The sequence below is a fragment of the Manihot esculenta genome, chromosome 9, assembly GCF_001659605.2.
Source record: "Manihot esculenta cultivar AM560-2 chromosome 9, M.esculenta_v8, whole genome shotgun sequence".
NCBI lineage: Eukaryota > Viridiplantae > Streptophyta > Magnoliopsida > Malpighiales > Euphorbiaceae > Manihot > Manihot esculenta.
In genome coordinates this window covers 8,041,677-8,059,692 of record NC_035169.2, presented here as the reverse complement: position 1 = coordinate 8,059,692, position 18,016 = coordinate 8,041,677, and the positions used below count along the sequence as shown (strand labels likewise).

General features: G+C 32.5%; 1 protein-coding gene across 6 annotated transcripts in view; it reads left to right on the top strand.

The window, feature by feature from the left end:
- The first annotated feature begins 5,273 nt into the window (after positions 1-5,273).
- The window catches only part of LOC110623612, a 28,337-nt gene continuing 15,594 nt past the window's right edge, over positions 5,274-18,016 (top strand). For 2 of the 6 annotated variants that reach the window (XM_021768613.2, XM_043960069.1), the window contains exons 1-11: positions 5,274-5,517; positions 8,953-9,033; positions 9,181-9,280; positions 9,397-9,481; positions 9,566-9,615; positions 10,110-10,198; positions 11,782-11,862; positions 12,011-12,104; positions 12,233-12,317; positions 12,405-12,454; positions 12,967-13,055. In XM_021768613.2, the coding sequence (XP_021624305.1) occupies positions 5,512-5,517; positions 8,953-9,033; positions 9,181-9,280; positions 9,397-9,481; positions 9,566-9,615; positions 10,110-10,198; positions 11,782-11,862; positions 12,011-12,104; positions 12,233-12,317; positions 12,405-12,454; positions 12,967-13,055 (810 nt within the window). In that variant the 5' untranslated portion in view covers positions 5,274-5,511. Of the gene's footprint in view, positions 5,518-8,952; positions 9,281-9,396; positions 9,482-9,565; positions 9,616-10,109; positions 10,199-11,781; positions 11,863-12,010; positions 12,105-12,232; positions 12,318-12,404; positions 12,455-12,966; positions 13,056-18,016 lie in introns of those variants that run through there. The other 4 variants (XM_043960070.1, XM_043960072.1, XM_043960071.1 and 1 more) reach the window with 4 other exon arrangements.

Genomic DNA, 18,016 nt, shown 5'->3' with positions numbered 1-18,016 from the left:
ATGAAAATTTTTATTTTTCTAATTCTTTCACTGAACACCCAATAATACATTGGAGTTTATAAATAATAAAAAAAAATTAGGTACTTAAGTGTTCAAACAGTATACAAATCATCAAATTTTCTCTTGTGTGAAAGCAAAATATGACACAAGCAGACCTTATTTGTCAAACTATTTTTTTTTAACTAGTCAAACTTGTTTAAATCTCAAAAATCAATTTCTCGAATAATTATATTTTTTTCAACTATAAATAGAATACTTTTATATACTTCATTTTTTACTGATCTCTTCACTTATATTTTCTCTATGGTTTTTGATGATTTGAGATCCAAAAAGTAGGGTTTTACAATGGGTCCTGTAAAACTGGAAAAGCTTAGACCTAGAGGAGAATATTTCTCCTTTTATATGTTTCCTTTTGTCTGCTAGTGACGTGTTGACAGAACGTGTATCATTGGTCCACTTGTCCCTGTTACGTTGATACGGACGTACGAGGGAATCAGATCTCTGTCCCATGCGTAACGGTCCCCTGATTCTTCCGGACGCGTGTACGGGTGGTCCCATGTGAAAGATGGGCAGATCTTCTTCCTGAATCCGGGCCAGGCCGGCCGGAAGATATGATGTGGACTAAGCCCAGAGAGGATTTGTTCATCTGGTCCAAAGAGCTAAGCCGGCCTATCCGGAGAGATTGGTGGGAGTTTAGTCTTCAAGGCTGGCGGACTGGCGGGCTGAGCTTGGACCATAAGGAAGACTTGAGGGCCTCTATGTATTGGGCTGATATCATGGGTTTAGCCCCAGGCCGGGGGGAGAAATCCAACGGTAATCAGTTTTATTATTAAATTTTTATCTTTATAATCTTTTTATTATTCTGTACTAATGAGATTATTAATCAATTGTTAGTCAGTAACCGTTTGAGATAATATTTTTAAGCATGTTTCAATCTTTCAATTAATTTTCTATTCCACCTTTTAAAATTTATTCCAGCAATTTCTGTATGGGTTTTGTTTATCTAGCCAATTTTCTAATTCTGGTATATCCTGCTTATGATAAACCCATCTCCCACTGAGTGTTCCTTCATATTGAAATTTCTTGTATGAAAGAAAGTGAGTAGGGTACTAGAATTGCTAGAATATGATCTTTTTGTATGTTTATTTACTTTTGGGTGAAGCTTATGATAGTTTTATTTTTTAATAATGCACAGATATTTGCCTTTTAATTTCAATTTAATCCGGTGAAAATATATTAAAAAATTTATATAGAAGTGTTAATAAAATGTTCAAATTATAAAAGTGATATCTTTTCAAAAGAGTATGTCATTTTATTAAAAATAATTTATTTTTTCTATTACACAAATATTTTTTATTAACTAAATTTTTTGAATACTCTAATCACTAAAAAATATTTTCTAAAAATTATTTTCTCTAAAATAAAATGGTGTAGCCTGAAATACGTCTTTTTATGAATTAACACGTCTTTTTATAAATTCACAATCTGTAAAAAAAAATCTGAAAATATAAAATAGTTGGTGATTTATGAGTGACCATTTCGATTTTAAAATTAGTAACGGATTGAAATGTGCGAGTGAAATAAAAATTTTGATGATCATAATGTAACAATTATTAACGCTTAAAACTGAGTAGACTGTGTCTAAAGAAAGGTGAGTTTTCGAGTACTAAGCATTCGAATGTGAGTATTTAAAGTGAGCACTAGTCACAATATATTAATAGTCAGGAGAAATTGTCAACTTGTCAAAATTTTAGGCCAACACTAAATTTTAATATTAGTTTTGATGTCTAGGACATAAATTTTTGTGTTACAGTTATAGATTAAATGGAGATCAGGTTTGTGTCCCGACAAATATTTGATTAGTGTGAATTTAAAATACCTAAAAAAAAGTGTAATTTGAATATTTTTCTTAAAAATTCAGTTGAAATTTGTGTCCAAATCTTCGTTACACGATCTGAACTATAATTCAAATAAAAATCTAAGCATTTCAAATTTCCCATCCAAATGCAACATTTATTTCATTTGTTTATTAGTGGTCATTCGGTCGGTTCAATTTAAAATTGAATCGAATCGAATAAATTAAAATGAAATTAAAAATCAAATCGAATCAAAATGAATAAAAAATCAAACTGAAATTTCAGATTAATTTAATTCAATCAATTTTTTTAATTTAAACCGAATATTATTCATCCCTAACAAAACCCTTGACATAACTATCTATTTTTTCATTAAGGCAGGATGGGTTCTTGCTTTAATTTTTTTTTTTATTATTGATGTATTAATTTCCTAATATTAATAATGAAATTGTACAAGAATTAAGTTGAGGATATTTAAATTTCTGCATTTTATTGTTTTGTCTGTTGATTTTAAAAATTAACCCAATTTATCCTCTTAAATTTTAGAAGAATGAAGCTCTAACAAATATTTTCGACCATAATATTTTTTTTTTCTCAAAATTAAATTGTATTGCGGCTTCAAGGCCGCAGACCAGAAAATATAAAGACATGATTACAAAAGAACGAAAAATCTCCAACCGTCTTACAAGGAAGGGCATGAGCTGCTACATTAACCAAAAAAAAAAAGAAAAAAAAGAAAACTATGTTGCAATTTGAAGTAATTTCCTTGATGTCATGTCTTTGATAATATTGGCAATAGCTGTGGAAAATTCATTACACCAGTTTCTTTTTTAATAATTTAAAGGGAGAATAGTAAAAAAGACTCAACTTTACCATGTTAATAATTATATTTTATTATAAAATTTGATTTTACAAAATAAAGTAATGTTTTAATTAATTAATTTTAAAATAATGATAAATTATTAAATTTTCTAAAAAAATAAGAAAAACGAGTAAATTATTCCATATTTCATTATGATGACCGCTGAATTTCTTTACCCCGGTCTGAGGTCAGGCCCATGGTACCAGCCCATTATTTGGAGGCTTTTAAGTCTACCACATGAGTCAGGTCCGGTCCGGTCCGTTCAGCTTTAAGACCGAACTTCAGTTAGTTTTCTCAATCAGGCCGACCCAGTCCATACGACCCATTAAACAGATCCTATCTGGGCTCGACTTTAATCCTATCTTTCAGGCCCAGCTCGAAATCAGGAAGGGGATCAACCCATCTGTCTGGTGGGTCCATCCACACGTGCGTCCGGAGAGAATCAGAGACCGTTACGCATGGTGCAAGAATATGATATTCTTGTACGTCCGAATCAACATGGCAGGGATAGAAGACCAAATCACAGACAGTTTATTATACGTCACCAGCACACAAAAGGAAACAAATAAAAGGAGGGTTGCCCTCCTCTAAGCCTAAACTTTTTCTAAATTCATAAAACCCTGTAAAATTCCCTACTTTTGGATCTCAGATGATCACATTAAATTATTACTGTACAAATGAAAGCTACACAGTGTGGCATCCCCTCTCTTTTTTCTCATTTTTCTTGAGTAATTTTTTTTTTTAATAATCACTCACCTTTAGATTCTATTTTATTTTCTCATTTCAACCCCTTAATTTTATTTTTTTAAATAATTTAAAATTTTAAAAATAATTATTAATTTTTCTAAATGAATAAAATTTAATTAATAAAAAAATAATATAGAGTAAAATTACAATAAAACTAAAAGAATATAGTTTTTTGGCACTTATCTATTTATTAAGGGATGTAAGAAATTCGCATGTAAATCTCCTGAGTTATATGTATTTTTTAATTTAATTTCTATATTATTCACTCTGACATAATTTAAAAAAAGTGTGGAATTGACATTATAATTGAGAGTTAACAATTATAATATAGAAAAGAAATGGAAAAAAATTATTTTATTATTTTGATATTTTTAAAATTAAACAATATTAAATATTATTTTAAATTAATATTTAATATTTCATAATTAATATATTTAATAAAATTATTTTTCTTAACAATAGTTTTAGAAGTAATTATAAATAATAAATATATCAAATATATTGATTAATAATAATTTTAATAAAAAATAAGATCAAGATATGAAATTATAGGTAAAAATAAAAAAAGCGAATAATATAAAAAATAATATTTAAATATATTTAATAGTAAAAAGTAATGATTTGATAATTTTATTAATTTTGATAGATATATTTGATAAATACAAATTTTAATTGGTAAAACTATAAAATATAAATTAAAATTAAAAAAAATAAAAAATATAATTTTTTGAACGATTAATTTTAAATTTTACAGATGTAGGATAATTATATAAATATTGGTAATTTTATTAATTTTTTATAATATAAATAAGAATAGAATATAATTGGAGCAATTTTAATAAATTAAAATTTAATTAAAAAATAGCATAAATTGTAATTAATTTAAAAATATATATTTGTTTGGAAATCAATTATTTTCAATTAAAATAACTATTTTAGATATTATTTCCATTACTTTCATCTTTATGTCAAAAAATTAAAATTTAATTATCAATAAAATCATTTTATTTTAATTAAAATTTACAAAAATTTTACAAAGAACTTTACAAAAATTTACAGCTGAATAGTAACTTTACAAAAATTTTGCCTTATTTGTAAATTTCAACGGTTAATAGTGAAGTTTTTTATTAATTTATTTTTATTAAATATTTAATTATTTATTTTTAAAATTAGTTATTTTATATTTATATTTTTAAAATCATCAAGAATTATTTAAAAAAAATTCTAATAAGTTAATAACTAACCTCTTAACTATAGCTAATTATTATTTTTAAAATTTTTATTCTATATATAGAGAATTTTTTGAAATTTTAAATTTAAATTTACATAATCAAATCAAGTAGAAAAAATTTCATATAATTGATTATATAATTTATTAATAGGTTTATTAAAAATAAAACCTTCATTTGTTTTGCACAAAGAAAATATATTTCATAATTTTTTTTTCAATAAAATAACTTATTTTTTAATATTTAATTTTAAATTAAAAAATAAAATATATTATTTATATATAAAAATATCAATAAAATTCTTAAAATATATAGAATAAAGAAAAAAATATTTTTCTTAAAATAATTTAATTTTTATTTTAATTAAAAAATTATTTTTCATTAATTATTTTTCTAAATATTTTAAATATTAGAAAATATAAAAATATTTTTTTTAAAAATATATTATGTAAAATAAATGGAGGTTAAAATATTATATTTAATAAATAAGGGGAGAAGAGGATGGAGAGAGATAATAGTTATTTTTTTATGAAATAAAATTAAAATTAAATGATTTTAATGAGATAAACTAAGAAACATAGTATAGCTGACAGGGATCAGAATGAAAAAGTAGGACTGCAGCTAACAGTGACCAGAATGAAAATTACGGAGAAATTAAGGAAGGGGAGATAGCCAGAGATGGAAGTCCATTTAGCTGCGTCAATGGCATTTGGGATTTTGTATTGATCCTCGATCGTCAATCTCTTACTCTTCATCCATCCTCTCACCAGTGAGGAGCTGACATAGGCACGAAAGATAAATCACAAGCGAACTTGCGATGCATGTAAGTCCGTTTGAATAACTGCGAAAAGATTTGGCATGCTTTTATCTTTTCGTTTGTGACTAGAATTGAAATGGTAGCACTGTTTGGTTTAATTATATTTCTCCAAATTTTATAGAATTCAATTGAATTTCGTGTTTTGCTTGTATGATTTCCAATTCTAAAGAATTGGTTATAACTACAATCATTTCACAAAAATTAAGCAGCAATACTTTTTGGGCTAAAATTTCCTTATCAAACAATTTTCTATCAAGCATTCCTCTTTTGTTTATTAATTTACTAACTGACCAAGAAGAAGATGGAAACCACAAACTACCTTTCTATCTATTTACTATTAATATCTCTAGATAACTATGTAAGATATTTTATTTTCGTCCTAACTTTGTAACATCTAGGCATATTATGCACTTAGTTATGGCATTATTTATGTTATTTTGTAAAGTTCCTCTATTATGAGATGCAAATTAATTCTACATTTATTAGTATATGGTTAATAGGTTTATATGTTTTTTATTCTTATAAATTTATTAGGTATAAGATTTTGTTGATAGAGTAGAAAATTATAATGTTTTAATTTTACTCTTGAGGGTAGTTTATGAAATGAGAATAAGTGAATTTCAACTATTAAATTATATCAAACATGAATTATATAGAATTTAATTGAGTTATGCATTTGAAATTGTGTCATATTAAACACTAAATTTTATTTCAAATGGATTCTAACTAGGATTCTGTTGGCAAATAATGCAAGTTAGTTTTTTGCAAGTAGTTGTCCTATTTTTAATGTAGTTAGTGGTTTAGCATGTTCTTAGTGGTCAACCCATGATATAGATAGTGCAAATTAGTTTTTGTTTTTCTTTAGTGGTAGGAGGGTAATTCTCCATATTGCTTAATGATTCGCTGTTTTTAGGAGATGATTACGTCTCACTCTTATATTTAAGTGCAATAATTTAATAAAAGAAGGATTTTCGCCATCAATCAACAGCCAAGGAAGAAAAAGTGAGCTTAGCCTCCTATCACTTAGAGGGAATTGCTCAATTGTGATATATGCAGTTGTTACAGGATGTTCCTGATCTAACTTGGGACGAAGTCTCACACCAATGCAACTTGCATTTTGGCCCCCTAATCCGGGGCAATAAATTGGGCGAATTAGCAAAGTTGAAATAAATGGGTACTGTTGATGAGTATCAAACCCATTTTGAAATCCTTGTCTCATGAGTTGGCCTCCTCAACCAAGACTAGAAATACAATTGTATATTAGTGGGTTGCAGGAATACATTGCGGTGGAAGTTTAGCTTCACCAACCCAAGGACTTGGTTTAAGCTATGAGCATGTCTCGACTCTATGAACGGAAAAATTGGTCCATATGTGCTGCAAGTCCTTCAACCAATCATTCATCTCAACAAACAATGGAAGCAAAAGGTACCCGAATCATTAAGCACTTGAACCGCGGGGAGATGGAGGAATGACAACGAAAAGGACTTTGTTTTAACTGTGATGAATCCTTTGTTCGAGGACATCGGTGCAAGAAATTATTCTGGCTGGATTTAGCAGATGACGATCCAGGAGATGTTGCAACGGACCAACTACTGGCTGAATAGTTCCCAGAAATTTCTTGAGTTTGTGCTTGAGGACAAGCGCATAGTGGAGGAGGGAATAATGTTAGCAAATAATGCAAGTTAGTTTTTTGCAAGTAGTTGTCCTATTTTCAAGAGTTATGTAGTCAGTGGTTTAGTCATGTTCTCAGTGGTCAACCCACGAAGTAGATAGTGCAAGTTAATTTTTACTTTTCCTTAGTGGTAGGAAGGTGATCCTCTATGTTGCTCAGTGGTTCTTGTTTATAAGAGATGGTTATGTCTCACTCTTATATTTAAGTGCAACAATTCAATAAAAGAAGAATGAGAAAAATTTCCAAAGAAAGTCTTTGAGTACTCTAAACTCAAGAAAACCACGTTCTCTCTAACGAATCTGAATATTATCTCCAACATAGGTCGCCGAAAAAAAACACTTCAAATCTTTCACAACCTTCACCCATTCAACCAAATACCCCAACACATAGACCCATAACTAGATCCGTATCAAGGGACCGTAACAGATTCACTATGTAAGAGTGATTCCATTTGTTATTGGTACCTTTTATTAAAATATTATAATTCCAGTTTGGAAGCATTGGGGGTGACTTGTGGAAGTTTGAAGAAAGCATCATACTCATTTTGAAGTTTATTTATTTAGCTATGGGACTGATTGTTGGTGGAAAGTTTGCTTTCTTTGCATCTAACTAGTCAGATTAATACTGGTCTTTGATTGAGTACTTTGAAGTGTTACTGTTGCCATTTTGTTGGTGAACAAGTTGTTGGTTCTTTCTACATAAATTTTCCCCATAAAATGACAGTGTAGTGACCATGGTTTTGAATAATGGCCATTACGTAATGGGAAATTGGAGGGCCATTACCTGTCTTCCTCCTTCTTTTCTCCTCTTGCCTGGATAATTTTTAAATGCTGGGATTGTAGTGTGGTCTATGATTTACTATGCCAAGAGGGAGGGTAAGACGTAAGAGTGATTCCATTAGTAGAATCAATTTATAATATTAGAATTCTATTTTTTGGAAGCATTTGGGCAGAGACAGGGAAGTTTAAAGAGAGTATGGTCTCATTTTGAAGTTTACTTATTTAGTTTTAACTGGTTGCTCAGTTTTTGCTTTGTTTACTTATAGCTAGTCAGATCAATATTTATCTTTGTTGCTGTATTGGTGATTGAGGACTTTTCAATCATTATCTTCTTGGTTTATTGGCGAACAAGTGTATTTTTTTCTTAATGCAAGTTTTCCCCATAAAATGGCAATGCAGTGACAAATGCAGGTTATGAATGGCAATTGTTTCTTTTTGGTTTTTGGTTTTCGGTTTTCATATTCACATTTTTTCCTCCTTCTACTACCTTTTTTTTTGTTTGGCACTTGCTGTAGTCACATCTGTTTCAGCACACTGACTGTATTTGTATTGGATGAGTATAATTGACTAATTTCTTAATGAAATGGATGAGTCACATGATTAGCAATTCTAAGATGTTGCTATCAACAAATTGGTGTTTGTTACTGCTATAGGCAAATTTAATTGCTGTCAAGCTTATTTATTATAGAAAAGCTCTTATCTCAAATGATCATGTTATTTATGATTTGCATATAGCTATTGAAGGCGCTACTGGGTCTCAGAGTCTATGCCTAAGGTGTAGGAGTGGATCTAAGGGTTTTTGTAGTGTTGATGCATGGAAATGTTTGTATATAGCAATTGCATAGGATTCTTGTTGCACTTCCCTTCCACCTATCTTGCTTTGCATGTGGTTGTCATTCTCCTTACTTCTGCCTGCTAAGTTAGCTGAATTTCAGCAATAGTGATGCAATGGCCTGTACAGGTATTTGAGCTTGTTTTATTGAATTGCAGAGGGTGAAGGTCTACCGTCTAAATGAAGATGGTAAATGGGATGACCAAGGGACTGGACATGTTACTGTTGATCATTTGGAGTTTATTCAATTCTTTGACTGGATTCTTTTTTGTCTTTTATTCCTGCTGAATTTCTGGAACCTAAACAAAAGCATAATGCTGTAGTTCTTGAAAAATTTCTTCAGTAAAATGTGTAAGGCATTTTGAAATGTGAATGTTATCGAGCAGAAATCAGATGATTTGGGCTTGTTTGTTATTGATGAAGATGACAATGAAACACTACTTCTGCATCGTATCATGCCAGATGACATTTATAGAAAACAAGAAGGTATCCTAGTGTTTCGTAAATGGCTTGTCACAAGTGTCTTCTTTTTTTCTATTGTTGGCTAATATCATACATGCAACTATCATGAATTGCAGAATTTGATTTATTTAAATTTTCAGATACAATAATCTCGTGGAGAGATCCAGAATATTCTATAGAATTAGCACTAAGCTTTCAAGAGACAGCTGGGTGTTCTTATATATGGAAACATTATCATTGTTTGTCTCCTTGTTTTCCTTGACTTTTCTCCAATGTCACCTGAGTTTGAACATGCATGCTTTTGTCCAGGGATCACATCTGTAATGTGCAAAGAAGTCTGCAGTTTAGTCCTATTGAGAGTAAGTATTGATTAAAACCATCATTCTGATATTCTTTTTACTTGGAGCCACTTAGGCAGATTTCATAGGTGGTTTCTGGTTCACAAGGAACCTTCTACCATCTGGAGTAAGCCTACGGTGTATGGTATTCTGTGCTAAGTCCTTGCTTGCTTGTCCATGAATATTTGTAAACACTGTGATTTTCCTTCTAACCAAATCTGTGCTATATTAAATAGTCCAGATTATCCTTTTGCTTTTCCCATCTCTTATCAAACGAGGAGGACAGTCATTTGCATAGAAAAGAATAAAATGGAAAGAGAAAAAAGTAGGGTAAGAGAGAGAGAGAGAGATGAAGAGAGAAGTTGGAGGTTTATTTCACAATGTCAATGGTAGTTAGGTTTTCTGTTGTTCCCAAACTGCAGTCTCTAATTTCATTTACTCTCGTCTTGGTCTTTTCCATAAAACCCTAATTTTGGCATACTAATAACTAATTTTACTGTAATTAAAATCCTCAGGGATCATGGGGCCTCCAGTTCACGTTGTGAAGTGCATTGCAGAAACGGGCGCAGAAGAAAAATTACAAGTGGAATCCAATTCAATGCATGTAAGTCCGTTTGAATAGCTGTGTAGGCTTAAATATTAATTTGACTTCCATTTGTGTCTAGATTGGACTTGGTACTAGATAGTCATTTTGAGGCACAGATTCACTTCTAAATTAATATTCGTTTCTTGTTTTCATTTTCTTGGTGTTATTTAATCTACTTTCATTATTTTCTTAAGAATAGTATGAGTGTGATTGGTGTAACTCAATTGCATTAGGTTTTTCCTTGTCATTATATGGATAGTGCAAAATGGTCTCTGTTGTTTTTTTTTTTTTTTTTGGTTTTTTATAAGTTTTCTTTCTTGCAGTTGGTTTTTATTAATGTGTTAAGGCGGTGTCTGGGTTTGTGATACTGTTAAGGCTGTACTGGCTGTCTTTTAAGTTGGATACTTGGATCTGCTGATTTATCTTGTTCATGGAGATGTATTATAAGTTCCATTTAATGGTTTTGCAATGAAAATGTTTCAGAGTTGCTTTGATCTTCCAATAGCAGTTTATGCTATTCAGGTATTTGATCCAAGCACCGTGTCTTGAGGTCTCCCCCCTCCCTCCTTTTGCTTGGATAATGTTTAAATGCTGGGATTGTAGGGTGGTTTATGATTTACCATGCCAAGAGGGAGGTAAGAGTGATAGAACTATTGGTACTTCAATTTATAATAATAGAATTTTGATTTTCGGAAGCATTTAGGCAGAGACGTGGAAGTTTGAAGGGAGTGGTCTCATTTGGAAGTTTATTTATTTAGCTTTGGACTGGTTGGTGGTGGTCAGTTGTTTGCTTTCTTTCTTATAGCTAATCAGATCAATATTTATCTTTATTGCTGTGTTGGTGATTGAGGAATTTGTAAGTGTTATTTTGTTGATTTGTTTGTGAACAAATTGTTGGTTCTGTTTACGTTCCATAAAATGGCAATGTAGTGACAAGTGCAGGTTATGGTTTGCATCGGTTGCATTTCCCCACTTTGTTTCCTTCTTTTTTTTTTTGGGCACTTGCTGTAATTGCACAAGTTGCATCACAGAGTGTATTTACACTGAATCAGTATAAAATGACTAATTTCTTCTAGTGACATGGATGATTGATATGATTAGCAATTCTAAAATGATGCAATCAACAAAATGGTGTTTGTTGCTGATATGGACAAATTTACTTGATGTCAAGCTTATTTATAATAGAAAAAGGAAACACTTATTTCAAATGATCATGCTATTTATACATTTGTATCTAATGTATCCCCATAGCTATTGAAGTGGCAAGTGGATCTTTGAGCATAGGCCTAAGGTGTAGGCGTCGATCTAAGAGTTTTTGGTGTCTTGATGCATGGAAATGTTTGTATATAGCAATTGCATGAGATTCCTGAACAGTTCACTTCCAATCCAGCTATCTTACTTTGCACGTGTGGTTGTCATCCTCCTCACTTTGACCATATCCAATGGCATCTAGGCATCTATACTTATCTTTCTTTTGTTTGTATGCTCTTTGGTTCTCATTATGCTTGAGCATGATTGCATGATCATGTGAAGTTAGGAACTTCAGCAATAATGATGCAACGGCCTATATAGGTATTTGAGTTTGTTTTATTGAATTGCAGATGGTGAAGGTCTACCGTCTAAATGAAGATGGAAAATGGGATAACCAAGGGACTGGACATGTTACTGTTGACCATTTGGAGGTTTATTCAATTCTTTGACTGGGTTCTTTTTTGTCTATTATTCCTGCTGAATTTCTGGAACCTAATAGAGAATTAATGCTGTAGTTCTTAAAAATATTGCTTTAGTAAAATTCGTACTGCATTTTGAAATGTGAATGTTATCGAGCAGGGGTCGGATGAACTCGGCTTGTTTGTTATTGATGAGGACGAAACACTACTTCTGCATCGTATCGTGCCAGGTGACATTTACAGAAAACAAGAAGGTATGCTAGTGTTTCACAAATGGCTTGTCACAAGTGCCTTTTTTAAGTATTGTTGGCTAATATCATACATGCGGCAATCTTTATTTGCAGAATTTGATTAGATGGTCTCTCTATCTAAAATTTTTCAGATACAATAATCTCATGGAGAGATCCAGAATATTCTACAGAATTAGCACTAAGCTTTCAAGAGACAACTGGGTGTTCTTACATTTGGTAACAACTTATCTTTGTTTGTCTTCTTGTTTTCCTTGATTTTTGTCCCCCATGTCAACTGAGTTTGAACATGCATGCTTTTTTTAGGGATAATATCTGTACTGTGCAAAGAAATCTACAGTTTAGTACTCCGAAGAGTAAGTATTGATATTCAGTTAAACCATTATTTTGATGTTGTTTTTTCTTGGAGCCACTTAGCTGGATTGAATAGGTGGTTTGTGGTTTGCATGGAATCCTTCTGTCATCTAGAGTTTATGGTGTTTGGTATCTGTGTTCATCTCCAGGCTTGCCTGTTCATGTATACTTGTAAACCTTGTGTTATCGCTGGAAATCAGGCAATTCAGACCAATCTGTGCTATACTAAATAGTCCAGATTATCCTTTTGCTTCTCCTATCAATTATTGAAGGGTGTGGACAGACACTTGCACGGAAAAGAATAAAATGGAGAGAGATTAAATTAGGGAAGGAGGTAGAGAGATAGAGAGACATTGGAGGTTCATTTCACATTTCACAATTTCAATGGCGGTTAGGAATTTCTATTGTTACCCAAACCTCTGTGTCTAACTTGTCATCTATCCTCTTGTCACCTCATTCCTTTCATAAGATCCTAATATGGACATGCTTATTTTACTGTAATTAAAATTCTCAGAGATGCTGGGGCATCTACTTCAAGTTGTGAGGCATGGAGCTGACATGGGCGCAAAAGAGAGAGCACAAGTGGAATCCAATTCAATGCATGTAAGTCTGTTTGAATAGCTATGCATATCTTTGGTATTATTTTTCCCTTTTGTTTGTGCCTAGATTAGACATGGTACTAGATTGTCGATTGAAGCACAAGTTTATTTCTAAATTAGTGTTTGTTTCAGTTTATTATTTTCTTGGTGGTATTTGATCTGCTGTTTTCATTATGTTCTTTAGGGTAGTACGATGTTATGATAAGGAGAATAGGGGGTGTAGAAAATAAATAGAGGGTCTTGGGGTTTGATATTGTAAAAAAGGAGTAGAAAAAAGTTAGTAGAGTCGGCTGGAAATTAGCAAGAGAGAGTCAGGAACAGTTATTTCTTTATAGGAATACCTATAATGGGTAGCTTGTATTAATGAAGATTCATTCAAGAATCATATACAAGAATAATCTCTTTTTCTCTATTTTATCTCTAAATCTCCTCCCCTTTCTGTTTCTTTTCTCAACCCAGTCTATTTCTCTCCCTTTTTCTCCCTATTTCACTGTTTCAAATGGCATTGCAGGCTGGATACATAAGAATTGGTACAAGAATTATCTCTTCTTCTCTTTTTTCTCTCTAGATCTCCTCCCCTTCTTGTTTCTTTTCTCAACTCAGTCCATTTCTTTCATTTTTTTCCTCCTATTTCTCAATTTCATATGGCATTGTGGGCTGGATATATAACAATTGGTATCAAAGCACGGTTTGTGAATGGGCTTGCTTCCAAATGAATTTGTGTGTTATAATCAGGTGCATATCAGTAATAGTCCTCCCAAGTTACAGAATCGGTTCTTTTCCTTTTTCGATCTTCCAAATTCCAGGTTCTTTTGTTCTTCTTCTTCTTCTTGGAATCCAAATTGCTCTTCTTTATGTAATTCTTCTTTTTCCTTTCTTGAATATCTTCCTTCTTTCTTGAATTCCTTGGAAATCCAAGAAATATCAAGATCCTTGTAATTCTCTCATCCATCCTCTATTTCTTTGTATCTTCATCTCTTTCTCTCTAATTCTCAACTACTCTCTCACATTTATCTTTTAGGGTTTCCATTTTTGTTTCTCTGTTTCAGTTCATATCATCAATTGCAGAATTTTTGTTTTTAGAATTTCTCTTGTTTCAGCCTTCTATGATCAACCATGGAACTGCAACCTTGGCAACAAAAGTTCCTGCTGGGTATTGGTAGATACATTCAAGGACAAGAAAGGTTGCTGGGGAAACTGAAACAGTTAGATCAGAAAATGCAAATATTTGATAGGTTGGCTCAAGAGCAAACGGGTAAGAAGTTGGAGACAATTCAAGCTTTAAAATCCAGCATCCATTTATCTGAAGATTCTTGGAAGTAGTGGAAGTGAAATGGAATTAACAATCCAAGAGGAGAGGCCAGAGGATTTCAATGCCAAGAAGGCTATCCTTCTTGAAGGCACAACAATTTTGCAAGGTGGTGGAAACAAAGAAACTGATGGAAAAATTATTACAAGATGAAAATCTTGTGGGAAAAACATTTGAGGCTGATGGAGAGAAAAAAGCTACTGTTGTACTAAACACAACATTATCCACATTAGTTGACAAAGCACAAGAAAGGTTGTCAGAGCTCCCGAGTGGAGTTTTTATTCTTAAGGTTGGGGGCTAGTGAGGCAGAAGTTTCTTTTTTTTTTTTCAGTGTGTTTTAATAGGGAGCAGTTTAGGCAAGAGCAACTCTTTGCAACATATCTCCATTTGAATTGGAAAGAGGGTGGATTCTACTCCAATGATTTCTTAATTTCCATGGAGGATGAATGGTAAATATCAAGAAGGCACAGAAAGATTCATCTCTTGTATTGCAGAAAAGAAACCAAAAAAATCTGATTCGACATTTTGATCCTTACTAGTTATTTTCTGTTGCATTTGATGGTCATTCTCTGGATACACAGCAACAATTTTACTGTTGAATTGCAGTTTTCATTATTCATTCTTGTATTTCAAGAAGTGAAGAATGTTATGATAAGGAGAATATGGGGTGTTGAAAATAAATAGAGGGTCTTGGGGGTTGAAATTGTAATAAAAGAGTAGTACAAAAGGTAGTAGAGTCAGCTAGAAATTAGCTAGAGAGTGACTGGAACAGTTAATTCTTTACAGGAATACCTGTATATAGAGTAGCTTGTATTAAGGAAGATCCAATCAAGAATCAAATATACGGAATTATCTCTTTTTCTCTACTTTCTCTCTAAATCTCCTCCCCCTTCCTGTTTCTTTCTCAACCCAGTCTATCTCTCTCTCTTTTTCTCCCTATTTCTCTGTTGCAAATGGCATTGGAGGCTGGATACATAACATATGAGAAGGATTGGTGCAACTTGTTGACTTATTTGCTGATTCTAAGGATATGATTTGATTTGATTAGGATTCTTAATTATTTTTGTAATTATTCTTTGATTATTTGCTTTCTGTTTAGTTATAATTTTTTGTATATAAATAGTCATATAAATCACTTATAGAGATCAAGAGTGAAATACAAGAATACTCTAAAATTCTCCAAAATTCTTCATGGTATCAGAGCTTTTTCCTGATTTTAGAGTTTAATTTAATTTTTTCTCTTTAGGTTTCAAAACCCTAGATCTACCTTTTGGTACTACCCCATCTATGAACCTTTTCACCTCTCATCGTCGGCACCAAGAGAATCACTGGACCGTCACTGGCCCAACTGCCCAGGTCCGACGTTGAAAAATCCTCTACGTGAGGCTCATGTGCCCTCCCTTCCCGCCGCATGAGACATCGTTCAACGCTGCTTTGCCGCTCTGATCACTCTGGCCCCGATTCCGACCGTCTTTTCGGCCTTCCCGTACTGCTATATGCTCCTTTTGGTGATTCGATTAGGCCCTCTTGTGTGTACAATCTTGGATACCTCTTACTCTTTCACAGTTCATTTGTTTTTACCATGGTAGAAGGTAAAAAGGTCATGGCAGAAGGTAAAAAGATCTCGATTCCTAATTCTGATAATCCTTCCTTGCCAATTAGTCCTATAAAACTTGATAGACCCAATTATCTTACTTGGTTAAGGTCTTGTTTGTTGTTTATCAAGACTAGAGGACTGCAGGACTATGTTATGACATGGTTATTTGACTCTTTGCAACCTTATATCTCTAAGTCCTATTTGTTAATTGATACTGCCGCAAAGATATGGAAGGCTTTGTCCTTAACTTATTCAAAGATTGAGAATGATGCACAAATTTATGATATTCAGAATAAGATTCGTGGTACTAAGCAAGGAAAAATGATTATCTCCCAATTTTATTCTGAGTCATGTGGCTTATGGCAGGAACTTGATTACTGTCAGGACTTCCAGGCAGACTTTACTGGAGATGCAATCAAATTTCAGAGAATGATTAAAAAGGAGCGGGTTTATGATTTTCTTGCAGGATTGAATAACGAATATGATCCAATTCGGATCTAAGTGTTGGGAAAAAAATTCTTTTCCTTCTCTAGAAAAGGTCTACACCCATGTTCAACAAGAGGAAAGTCATCGACATGCTATTCTCTATACTGTACTAGTTGAAAAGGTGGGTTGGCTACTAGTTTGAGCACACCACAGCCTTCTAATTTTGAGAAAGATCACCTGTATTATGACTATTGTGGAAAACTGAGGCATACTAAGAAGACTTATTGGGAGTTACATAGTCGTCCCACTAGAGGCCGTGGAGGGAAATGAGATACCTCCAGAACTCAAACTAATTTAGCAGAAACTGTGGAAAAACCCTTAAAGGAGACAACAACGATTGAGTTCCTTTTTCCTAATGGAATTCAGAGTCTCAAGCGCCTCCCGTCTCATATTGACACCTCTTCCTCCTCTAGTGCTACATCTAACTTTGTAAGGTCAGGTAGTACTTCCTCTCTTGATATTATTCCATGGATTATTGATTCTAGTACGAATAGACACATGAGAGGCTCTTCTAAGGGTTTTCTCAATTATTTTCCTTCTCTAACCAAAGATAGTATCAGAATTGCTGATGGCTCTTTTACTCCCATATCCGGAACAGGTTTTGTTATTTATGCACCTAATATTAAATTATTATCTATCCTTTATATTCTCCCTTTTTCTGTCAACTTTTTATCTATCAGTGCTATCACTAATCTCTTAACTATAAAATTAAATTCTTTCCTGATCATTGTGTTATTCAAGATCTTCTCACAGGGAAGGGGATTGGCAATGGTAGACTGCATGATGGCTTATACATGCTGGAAGGTGATCCAGGTTCTCTGATATCTCAAGCCTATTTTGGAGAAAATAAGGATGTCAATATAGTGGCACAGACAGTTAGGGCATCCATCATTTTTTGTCTTAGAAAAACTTTATCCTAGTTTGTTTGCTAGAACTTAGTTTGGTTCTTTATTTTGTGATACTTGTGAGTATGCTAAACACATTAGAACCTCCTATCCTTGGAGTCATAGTAAAAGCCAAATTCCTTTTGTGACCATTCATTCTGATATTTGGGGGTCTACTCGAATTATCTCCTTATCTGGTAATCAATGGTTTGTCACCTTTATTTATTGTTGCACTCGAATGACTTGGGTCTATTTGATTAAAGCTAAAAGTGATATCTTTTCTTGTTTTCAATCCTTTCACAAGATGATTTGTACTCAATTTGATACTTAGGTGAAAATTTTGAGAACCGTATTTGGAGAATAATGGGATAGTATACATACAAGTTGTGCTTATGCTAGTGCTCAAAATGGCATTACTGAAAGGAAAAAAAGCATCTATTAGAGGTAGCTCAATTTCTTATGTTCTCCATGAACCTACCTAAAACATATTGGGGAGATGCAGTCCTTATATCTGCTTATCTTATCAATAGAATGCACCTCAAAGCTCTTGACTTTATGAGTTCTTTGGAGGTTCTACAAGCGAAGAATTCATACATTATTCCACTATAAGTATTTGGATGTGTTTGCTTTGTTCATTTTAGGACGGCAGAAAATTTAGATCCTAAGGCCCTTAAATGTGTGTTTGTTAG